Source organism: Denticeps clupeoides, chromosome 11 (assembly GCF_900700375.1).
Source record: "Denticeps clupeoides chromosome 11, fDenClu1.1, whole genome shotgun sequence".
NCBI lineage: Eukaryota > Metazoa > Chordata > Actinopteri > Clupeiformes > Denticipitidae > Denticeps > Denticeps clupeoides.
In genome coordinates, this window is record NC_041717.1 from 6,333,318 (window position 1) to 6,345,597 (window position 12,280).

General features: G+C 41.5%; 1 protein-coding gene across 3 annotated transcripts in view; it reads left to right on the forward strand.

The window, feature by feature from the left end:
• LOC114799198 (oxysterol-binding protein 2-like) overlaps positions 1–12,280 on the forward strand; it is a 68,416-nt gene that overhangs the window by 34,019 nt on the left and 22,117 nt on the right. For all 3 annotated transcript variants that reach the window (XM_028995602.1, XM_028995603.1, XM_028995604.1), the window contains one exon: positions 10,590–10,840. In XM_028995602.1, coding sequence (XP_028851435.1) covers positions 10,590–10,840 — 251 coding nt within the window. The remainder of the gene's footprint in view (positions 1–10,589; positions 10,841–12,280) is intronic.

Consider the following 12,280-nt stretch of genomic DNA (forward strand, 5'->3'; position numbering starts at 1 on the left):
CTTTAAAGAGGTGACCTTGTCAGTGCAGTACACAATCTGGGTCATAGCTGTCTTAGGTACACAACTAAAGGACACCGCAGCTGAAAAACATGACATCTGAGGAGCAATTGAATAGAACACAATGTGTGTGTGCGTGAGATTATTTGAGAATTTAGTCCATTTAATTTGCCCTTTATCCCTCTTATGCAGTATTCTAGAATGAGATTTTGAGATATTTCACCATGGTTTTGCTATGAGGCGATTTCCTGAATGTTCTGAAGAATGAACAATGATGCTTGTGTGGAAGTTCTAAGGTGATCTCAGTTTCAGTTTCTTTCTCATGTGATTGTGACAGGGTCACAGCCTTCTTTATGTAAGAATAACTGTAAATGCTAGTTACTCAAAACTGCTTTGAAAACCATTGCTTTCATTGTTTAACACAAGTAATTGTATTTTACTAGTTAATTCATAACTGGCTTAGAAAGAAATGGAAGAGCAGTTAATAATATGTCAACAGGGGTGTAGTAGGCAGATCTAAAACAAATCAGTACAAATTAAAATGCAAGATAAACACAATCACACAATTCTCCAAAACCAGAAACACATACATTATCACTTTCCAAATAACAAAAGCCACCCTGTGGGATATTTCAGAATATGAATACCATGAAGATAAAAATACTTCAATTGGATTAGAGCACTAATAAAAAGACCAAATCTAATTGGATTCAGCCACTACTTAAAAATGATTGTGGAGTGGCGCACACACACGTGCACAGAGCTTCCCGGTAATCAGTTCAAGTTCTCAGTTGTGCAGAATGTCATGCGTTTCTCTCACTGACTGAGTGACTGACTGCTGCGGGTCAATGAATGTGAATATTAATACGAATCATCGAATTTAATCAGTTTTCTCTGCATGCAAGGGCCTCTTCAGCCAGGGAACAGTATAGCAATATTTGAGGCAGTGATATTTAATATCATGGCTGCTTTTAGGCATGAATATTTATACATTTTACTCCCGTGTTTACCAGAGCCTTTGTGAAGGATGTTTCCAGGTTGTCGTTGTGAGAATGCAGTCAGTGGTGTTTGGTGAATGTTTAATCATCCTCTTAAGGGCAGAGTCAGGCTTGAATTAGAGTTCATTACCTGTGCATTTTGGTCACATGCAGATGTTGCTCTATTAGTTGAATAAGATGTTATGCCACTCCGGATATCCGCATATCCTGATATGATGTTTTATTAAATGGTGCAGAGGTTGTTCTTGCATGTCTCTCCTGACTCATTAGTGACTCTGTTTGTGACCCTGTTTTTTTTGTATTATTATTATTAACCCTGCAATAGCACCTATTTATTAATAATATATCACTTCAGAATGGATTAAACCATCAGTAATGAGTGCTTTGCTACTACATGAACTTTTTCAGGTTTCAGTTGCATATAAGGACAGCAGCCATTTATGTAAAGCTATATCAGACATATTATGATTCAGTAAAGTCATTCTTGCCTTACAGTCTTCATTTTATATATCATGGTCAATGAGCAGGGCAAACACAACACAAACCAAACAAAATAATAAGCAAGGTGTGTCAGGAATAGCAAAATTTGGGTGCAAAAGGGGGGTAAGGATGTGCTCAGGTGTGGTGAGTGACACGGGTGTGTCAGTTGAGGATTGTGATCAGTCGATGAGTGACCGTGATCTGGTTCAGGTATGTGTGTGTGGGAGGTGTGCAACCTTTTTTTATGCAACGTGTCTTTACAAATGCAAACCATTTTTACTAGAACTGATCAAATAAATAAATCAGATATGAATAATAATAGAGAATCTGCATTCTCTATTCCACCTTTCATTTCTTTGTCATTAGAGTGTAGAGTGTTGTATAGATTAGTGTAGATGATGCACTCTGACTCCCTGAGGTCAAGTTCCTAGGTGTAACCAGGCCACAACTCATTCGGTAGACTCCTCTTCTCATGCACCACCCGCACAATACATTTGAAATTTACATTTATGGCATTTGACAGATGCCCTAATCCAGGGCTACTTACAATGTGCTTTCATGTTACCATCAGTGAAGTAATCAGTTCTGGTTCACTAGGACCCCCAACTATGAATACAAATCATTTTATCTTATTGCTTTACATAAGACTACAAGAAAGTTACAAGTTAGTCTAAGTATTCTCTAAAGAGAATAATACTGTTCTAACCTCGAGCGGAAGTTCCTTCCACCACCTGGGGGCCAAGACAGAGAAGAGTCTAGATGAGTGTCTTCCTCGTACCTTCAGAGATGGAGGGACCAGGCGAGCAGTACTGGAGGCTCGGAGGGTGCGAGGTGCAGTGTGAGGTGTAATAAGGGCTCTGAGGTAGGATGGTGCTACTCCATGTCTGGCTTTGTAGGCCAGCAGTAGAATTTCGTATTTTGATGCTGGGGGCAGGTACTGGGATCCAGTGGAGGGAACGTAGCAGTGGGGTTATGTGGGAGAATTTGGGAAGGTGGAAGACCAGTCATGCTACTACATTCTGTATTAGTTGTGTGTGTTGAAAGAAGGGATTAATTGCTTGGGTTGAGTGAGTGTAGTAGACGTCACTGTAAAATAAAGGTGACGCTGGACAGAAAGGGCATGTTGGAGATATGAAAATAACACCCATGCTTAACCGAAGAACAGTTGAAAGCAGACCTTTACTTCCAAGAGTCCTTTAGAATTTTCTTGTGGAAAATTGCTTCATACCTCTGGAGGCAGGTGGGGTTTATAGCAGGGTGGCACTGCGTATGTTGGCATGGTGCTGAAGGTTTCTACAAAAAAGCCACAGTACAGGGGATGAAGCTGTGAAAAATGAATTACTCTGATGACGGCAGCGGGACCGGGGCGTGGTCACGCTGCCAGTGTCCAGGCGGGAGGACAGCTGTAAACATGCTCTGCTCCAGGCCCCTGCTCAGTGTGCTGTCCTCCCTCGGGGCCTGGGACCGCCATACTGCCTCAGCTGTGTGCTGTTGGGCTTGTGTCCTTCTTCCAGCGTTCTGTTCTCCTCTATTCTACTCACTTTCTCACACTGTAATCTTCTGTCTCACTTACTGTACCTGTCGAGTTGCCAAGTATACAATCAAACAAGACTGTGAAATACATGGTGATGCATATCAGATGACAAAATAAAAATGTGTATCGTTTCACATCATGAAATTTCTACATTTTGAGGACAGGAATGTGACAGGTTTTGAGATGAGAGACGTGAAATTGCAGAGGAATAGTTTCATGACATATTTAATATATTTGTGTTGCTAATATTTAACTTTTATGGTTGCTGTAAATCATGTGTTTTTAACTTTTAGTCTTATTAAATTCTACATAACTGTATTCTAAATGCATACATAGCTTTAATAAACAAAACAGTAAGGATTAGTAATAAATGAATACAAAGCAAGAATACATTCAAAACAATAATAAAAAAAACATCATCATCATTATCATCCTAACGATTTCCATTAAGGAGAGTTTTGCTACTTCAGAGTACCATTGTCCCTCAAGCTCATCTCATGTCGCAGAGAATTTTGCAGCAATGACTTTTTGTTAAACAATCTGTGTGTTAATATATCACTAATTGATAAGGTTTCCATCTTATTTGATCATATTTCAGAGTTTGTTGACTGAGTTTTATTTTATTATAGTTTTTTTTACAGTGAAGGACAGACTTGAGCTTTGCAGCAGTGACTGCAGTTTATTTTCTGTGTGTAGACCTTGTTCAAACTCGCTCATTCTGTCTCCCAGCTTGCCTGGTTTTTAACCTGTCGTCTTCTCCATTTGTCTTCCACTCTGGGCCCTTGGGGGACGCGGCTGGGGAGTTGGCAATTACTGCACAGGATTACACTTTTCCCAAGGCACACCAGGCTAACTCCTCTCATTTATTCTCCCCCTGTCTCCGTCGCTGTCTGCCTGTGGCAAGATGAATCTTGCATGTACAACTAACACACACACACACACACACACACACACACACACACACATGCCAAGGAACGGGGAACAGGAGAAGTGAGGATGGAGGGGGAAGGACATCTTTCGAAATCTAAGCTAAAAATAGGTAACCTTGCAGCCGTGCGGGTAGCAGTTTCTACGGCAACTCCTCCAGAGACCTGGTGTCCCATGTCAGTTCTGGATGGGAGAAAACATCCAAAGCTCACCTGTGCGTTCTGAATGTAGGCAGCACTTCAGCACCCATGAGATTCCTACCACAACCCGTCCTTATTTAAAGGTCACATGATGTCTGTTTATTTATTTATTTATTTATTTATTTTTAGATAAGGTCTAGCATTGCCCCGGATAAGTTGAGGCGATAGTTTGTTTACGCCAGCAGAGCGAGTGTAATAAATTGTGTTAATCATCACAATTATTGATTTTATTGCAATTTTCTAGGGGTGAGAGGGAATCAATGGAGCAATGTATCATCATACTTCCACTGGTGATATTGCATTTTGGATATCAATACTGGATCAAGTATCAATGTGTCAATTGAACTTTTTTAATCATGGTCATATTATAGCAAATAGTCCTGCAAAGTGTAATCAGTGATATTATCAGTATCAATTAAATTTTCTGACAATATTTTGTAAAATCATATGATTCCCTGTGATTCAGACCCCCACTTATTCCATAATATGTAATAGGCCAATATTTATTAGAACATTTCACCAAAAAAGGAGAAGTAATGAATGTCTGAAAATGATGGGTAATCGTGTTATGTGCATGTGTAGTTTCTTGTGTGGTTCTTTGTGTCTGTAATGGAAGCGGGAGCTTCTGATGTAACAGGCCGACATCCTCCACGTGTGACCCCCCCCCCAAACCCACACGGGACCGCGTCCACTCCGCCTGCATCCGACAGGCGGTCCATGCAGGGGCTGCTGCCGGGGGGAGACAGTGGCTTGAGTCCAATTACAGCAGCCCAGTTCCCCCTGTCTGTCAGAGCAGAGGGATGGACAGGATGTAGCATTGCATGCTGAAAGGGTGCTTGCATCCTGCGGGGATTAGTCGTCCATTCCGAAGATAGGATTTGTCTTCTATGAGGCTCAGAATTATGCGGTTTTACTTTGGCATTACAGAGAATGTGTGTGTGTATGTGTGTGTGTGTTTTCCTCACACATTGTGTCGGAATGCTATGGGCATGACAGGACACCCTTCAGGCGTGACTTGTGTGATAATGACATCTGTGCTCAGGGTCAATCTTGTGAAAGAAAGGCAACCGTCCGTGTTGGTTAGCATTAGCGCAGCGTGTTAAAGGATTGGGGAGGTTTTTTTTCTAGAGACTAGCATTAACGCATCTGTAGCCCTGCTGATGAGGCTTTAAATATGTTTTTAACGTTGATGTTGTTTTCCAATGGAGGCCGAAGGACATGCTGCATGATTCTGTCTCAGCTTTGATGTGCAGCCATAAAGTGTGAAATTGCTGTTTAGCCGTCAAGCGCAGACATAAAAATGCGGACTCAAAGTAAACAAGGTTTCATGACTTTATTCCTCACACTTCGAACGCTGTAGTAATTGTTCCCTCCGTGAGTGTAAATGTACAGCGGTCTGCAGGTTCAAAGTCTCTCTGGATTTCTTTAACACCATGGTCCATATTTCAGCATGGAAGTCACATGCAAGGGTTTGTAACACAATGTGACCCTTCCCTCCATTCCGTATCATTAGCACGTGACGTTGGCCCCTGCAGAGTAGTTCCACCCCCTAGTGCATGGAGCAGGTGTGAAAGTGTAGCACATTTTTACTGTCCGGATTCCCTCTGTGTGGGATGAAAGTGGTAGATGAGGAGAAAGCAAGGGGGAGGTAGAATGGCGCACCGTGGAGGAATCGTGGGTTGATTGAGAATAAGGCTGATCTGTAAAATCAGCTCCGGTCTCGTCCGCCGAGCTCCCGTCCTCAGAGACCCCCAACTCATTCCGGCCATCAATCACAGCCCTGCACAGTTCCCTGTCCACCCCGTCTACATCAGCACAATGTTTTGAACATTGGTGGGGGTACTTTCTTTAATAATACTGTATTATTGACAGAAGGGGGAGGATCTGAACTGAATTTTATTGTAGAGAATATATCAAGTATTGCATCTTCAATGCTGTGAGATAATTGTTATTATGGGCAACGTATCTACTGTAAGAATGGACATCACAGGAGCATGCTTTTGTTTTGCATAGCGACCGTCTACAAGAAGATATGTGACATTCCTGTGTCAATAGTTGTGCGTGAAGATTCAACACCTCTGTTTTACATGCCTTTTGTCTGACGGCAACGTGTGAAGTGCCGGCCGTCAGGACCGCCCACTCTCTTTGTCTTCCCCAGATGGGAGGCACCGGGGGCGTGACATCAGGAACAACAGGTTCTGATTGGTCAGTGACAACTTCCTGTAGGCCAGTGACAACTTCCTGTAGGCCAGGGGTATAAAGGTCTGCTCACATGTGGAAAAAGGGACTGAGCTTTCTTGCTCAGGGGTTTTTCCATCGGAAGCCGGAAGGCTTCTGAGTCTTTTTCTCTTCTCCCATTTTTTCTCATGGCTTTTTCTCTCCCTCTCCCCCTTTTCTCTTTCTTCTTATTTCTGTTTTCTCTGTAGCATTGGTACCTTTTTACATTCAATATTCACATGTAACTACAATAATTATTTACCGGTGTTAAATAAATTAGAAACTGTTCATTTTTAACCTCTATTGTGCCATGCCTCTTTCTGCCAGGTAACATCAAGTTGGAGTGGTTGAATACAGTGCTTTGTGTGGTGGGAGAAAGAGTTTTTCTACACTCTGTTCTCTCAACCCACACCACATGGTCTTTTTTACACTACATATTTACCAAAGGGCCATTGAAGCATGTAAAAAATTGAGATTTATTCATAAATATGTTACATGTTTACATTTACATTTATGCCAATTAGCAGACATCCTTATCTAGAGTGAGTTATAGTGAATCAGAGTGAATCAGTATTTACAGGGACAGTCCCCCTGGAGACACTCAGGGTTAAGTGTCTTGCTCAGGTAGTGACTTTGTTTACTCATGTTGTGTTTACTGCTTGATCAGTGTTTGTCTTTTTCATGCTTGCATCCACCTTATGCTTACTGACAAGATACTTGTGTATCTTGACAATATATGAATGCAAAAATTTCTGGGTGAAGCGTTAACCCACATCCATGAATTCATTTTCCGGGTGGGTTGGTATAATTTCAGTATAATCAAATTTAATGCATGCATGAGCAATCTTCAATTCACAACATTATATTGATATGCTATGTTTTCGTTGCGTATCACTGAATGTTGACATATTGCCTAGTGATCTTTAAAAGTCTTCTAATGAATGTCAGAGGTCAAGAAGGGTGTAACTGCAACAAATGCTTGGTTAACATAATATTATTTTAGCTTATTAAATAGACACACAAGTGAATACATCAGCCAAAAGATTGCAGTTGTGTAAAAGCAATAGGCTTGTCATGATACTGAAGTTTCAAACTTGCTAAACTGATGCTAAGAATGGTACTTGATGCTCGATACTATTTTCAATACTTCAAGGGGAAAAAACAAACAGGAGCATCTTAACAATAATGAAACATATATACTACGGAGAAAAGAATAAATAAATACATTGGTGAATAGATCTAAAAAACAAATGAATAAATAAGTAGAAGAAATGTATTTTAATGTTTTTGAGCCTAACTAAAAAAAAAAAACATTCCTCACTTCTCATGCCACAGAAGTGAAGAATATATGTGCGTTGTGCTATTCCATAATTGTAAAACATGTATAGAGAAGCGAAGACACAGTCATTCTTATAGTTAACTCACTTCAACAGTATTGCTTGACAGCGGCAATTAAAATATTCATATTACGTTTGAAAAACAACTTTGCTTTCCTCTCAAAACTCATTGTATAATTAGGAATGATGGTCTTTCAAATGCTTTGCTAAATTTGTGGTGCTGCTTGCTTTGATAGCTACAACTTTGAAGCACTTCTTGCAAAAGGGCGTGGCCACATTTTTTGGGCTTTTCCCCGTTCATCTGGTCGAAATACTTCCAGACGGTGTTCTTACTTTCTATATTTCCTAGCAAGCTTGATGCTACAGAATTAACGCTAGAGCTGCTTTCACTGCTGCCATGTTTGAAGTGCATCTCTCATGTAAATAGTCGGCCCTCCAGGTAGCCAGGGGAGAGTCCAACAGGACATGCAATGCCTGTTGAAAGTTTTTGTAGTCTGCCGGAGTCGATACTACATTTTTGTTATCAATAAGTATGTTAGAATAGATTTTTTTTGACAGCATTAAAAGGTACACATCCTTGGTCCCACATCATAACAAACTCATGCTGAGGCTTATTAGTCTTGTTGGTCAGAGAGCTGAAAAACTGGATCCTAATGTGGCAATAAAGTGTCCTAATGTGTCCCGCCAACAGGGCGTGCACCTGGAATGGGTGAAACACAGTCTCATTGACCTCTGGGCGAAGCTACATTCTGGAAGTTCATCCTCAACTCCAGTCCATTGAGAGTCCTTTGCTGAGTGCTCCTTTGTTTTCTGCTGAGGACGTGAAAACTGCACAATCAATCTGATCCATTTAATGTTCCTTGGTTGAGAAAGGACTCACCTCTCGCGGGATTCGTCCTCGCATTCCCTATAAACACCGGAAACAACGAACTCTAACTCTCACAGCCCTCCGTAGCTGGTAGTCATGTGTATGGCTCTTGCCTGGCAGGATTTCTCAGTAAAGCCAAAACTCCTGAGGGCCGTCCGGAGGATCTGGGCTCTGCTTCTGAGACCGCTCTTCATGGCGAAATCTGACCGACAGTAACCCCCACAGTCACTATTCCCAGTAATCCCATAGCAGAATAGACCCAGAGGGTGAGAGATACCAGGTCTGAGAAATAATATACTTTGAGAACAGTATATAAAGCCAGATTAAGACTAATCTAAATCTTAATCACCCTCTTAAATGTACAGTCTGCTGAAAAATGAGATTTAAAATATATTTAGCATTCATGTCATCAACTCTAACCTAAACTACCGGCAGTTCTGCTTTTTTATTGATGTTGGCTATTCTGTACATGTAAACAATCCCAGTTTGGTAATGATAATTATTACGGAATATAGTCAACGTATGTATAATATCCAGGGGTATTTTCTTTGTATTTTGTCACCAAATAATCGTGATTTGAAGTTGTATCGCTAGACAGTGCCTGGCCCCTCACACCTGGATTATGGCTTATTTTAAGTAAACTAGATCAGTCCAACAGGACACCCATTAAGTACAGATCTAGGCCATTAAGGAGCTTGCTGCATCCCTGGGTACATTGATTTGGCGCTGCTCCAGTCGATACTGACTCCTGCAGTTAGCTGCACCTGCCGAACGAGACCTCGGTTTTATTTGTCCATAATGACTTGCTCATGATGGAGGGGAGACTATTGTGTGGTCAAAATGAAGGCAGAACTTCGGTATTAATTATATTAGTGGAAAGTTGTTGATATTTGGATCCTAGACCGCAGATGCTGTACCACCAGCAGTAAAATACAAAAATTCTAGCTATGAAGAATGACATTTTGTTTTCAGCCTACATATTGATTGTGATTTCTGACTTTTATACGTTTTTTTTCAAAGCACTATTTTAAACGTGTGGCGAAGAGCAGCACTATGCACTCAGTGTCGAGCTTGTTCACCATTGTAAGGTGTCCTCAGGATTTACATTAATCAATAAAACCAGAAAGGTCTGCTCTATTGAAAAATTTTCCCATGGCCAGAACACATTCTTTAATGATGCTTTTTATAAACAGATTTTAAAATGTGAGGAGCCTGATCTTTGCAATTTGAATTTGAGAGAGTTGGTTCAGTATTCACTACCCATAACCATACATTGAAATATAAACCTGTGCCATTCTGTGCTATAGGTAGAATACCATGAGTTAAATTTCCTTGCTCGCATTTAAGTATGTGTGGCTTTAACTGGTAAGACATCCAATTGGTGAGCATGATTGTCTATCACACAGTGACATCAATACAATGTGATTAATTCTCATGGGACATGTTGGGCTACCGCCGTTTCTTCCAACATACTGATCCCCTGGCACTCGACCCTCTCCTGTGCCCTAATCCTGTGCCCTGACGCATGCGCCATTTGGCACTATCACCACGATGACAGACAAACACTCCCAGTGCGCAGTCGCCGCAGCCGCCTCTCGTCTGCCTCTCGTCTGCCTGCTTCCCCAACACCCCGGGAACGGCCCACCAACACTCCAGTCTCTCGCCCACTGACTGTCTGCAGCCAGCCCGGCATGTGTCTTCCTGCAACAGCACATTAACCAATGGAGCAGAGTCTTGGGTTGTGAAAATAATAGCAGTTGTTGCGATTTTTAAAAAAATTATTTGGTGTAAAATTCGAGAAATCGTTCAAACCTATGCACAAACATCATTAAAGTTTGTTTCATCAACTCAACACAATTGGGTTTGTTTCTTGTTTTATCTTGTTAATAAGCATTTTACCTTATTCTTTCTAGCAAGACCCACACTTTGGGGCTTGTGCTTTGAAATTAGTTTGAAATTAGTGCCCAATGTGCCTAGTAGAAGGTGTAGTTTTTCATGTTTAATTATGAATGATCATTTTTTACTCCTCAGATGACTCAGGCGACGAGGAGCCGGCATCCCAGTCGGACCGCAGCGAGATCCAGGGCACGCTGAAGACCCTTGCCAGTAAGCTGGATGACCTGAGCACGTGCAACGACCTGATTGCCAAACACGGTGCGGCGCTCCAGAGGTCCCTGAGTGAACTCGAGGGTCTTCGGGTGCCTGTCGAGGGCGGGGAGAAGATCAAGGCTGTCAACGAGCGGGCCACCCTTTTTCGCATCACTTCTAATGCTATGATAAATGTGAGTGGCTGGAGGCTGGTTTTATAACTTGCACTCAAATCAAACAGCAACAAAATTTGATTGAAGTCATGAAATATTTAGAGCAGCGGTTCTCTAGCTTATCATGACAAGGACCACCGAGTACAGCTTTTATGACCAAATTAAAACCCAGTAGTGCAGGCCTTCTGAACCTGTTTATAGAAAGAAAGTTTATTTTTAACATGAATTTGATTAAGTATTGACAGTGATTCCTGTTCGAGGACCAAGGATTTAGAGCAATATTGGTCTGCCATATTGCTTTGAAGATCTCCTGGGAAGATTTGAGGGTTATATTATATGATTATATGATTTTTTTTGTTCCAACTGAAAGTAAAGTGCCGATAGAAATACTGCTCCTCACACATCAACATGTGTTTTGTGTAAATTACAAGTGGTGTGCAAGTGGTTACAAGTGGTGATACCGGGAAACTACATCTTCTCCTGCCTGTTACAGTATGTGAAATACGACTGTAGACATGCACAGGTTTTTTTTATTCTTTTACTTTATAAATCACTTCCTGTGTTCACCTTAATATGATAACCCAAAACTGAAGCATTGCATTGATTACAGAGTTTCTCATAAAATTAAAGGATTCTACTCAGTCTAAGACAATGTAAGTTTTTGTGTTGTTTTATCTTCGCTAATTGTATATTTCTGAGCATAACAGCTTGGGATATGGAAATTCAACAAGACTGTGAGGCAGTAAGACTTTTACTGTATTAAATGTTTAGTTCTTTGGAATATTGCTGCCACCAAACATGCTCATCAGCTCATTAAACAGAGTCAAGCCCTGCGGACCGATTCCCAGAATCAGCATTCTTCTTTCCCAGGGGTGCTGTGCACTGAAAAACAGGCTTAGCTTTTAGGCCAGAGGAGAATTTGGCCCAGATGGTAGGAGAATGAGAACAGTGGACGGGCAGAGGGACAGTGGATCTGTGCTGAAGGGGGACAGGAATAGAGCTCATTTATCTCCTCCCAATAAAACACAAAAACCACCCTGGCTCCTGGACCCTAGAGAGCTCATGTACTCACATCACAGTGAACATGGCCCCTGGAGTCTAGGCACCCCACACACTGCCAGTGTAAAGTGTGTTTCTGCTCAGCATTAACTATAGGTGTACAGACCTCCCGTCTCTCCTGTCTGGGGATGGTGGTCATGAATATTTGATTTTGTTTGGTTTGCCAGTACAGCCTGGCTTGATGTGTGGTGACATGACTGCTGTCTGTGAGCTGAGGAAGCTGCTGTCCTGCTGATCCAACAGGTTGCCTGGGTGGCGGATACACCACCGTTTCCATACAGCACGTCAGCAAAACCAAGGGAGGTCAGCTGATTTGTAACAGCTGACTGAGCTAAACTTTACCTTGGTTTAACCATATATTCATGTTTGCCCTTTTACACAAGTTTCACTTACGCAAAGTTC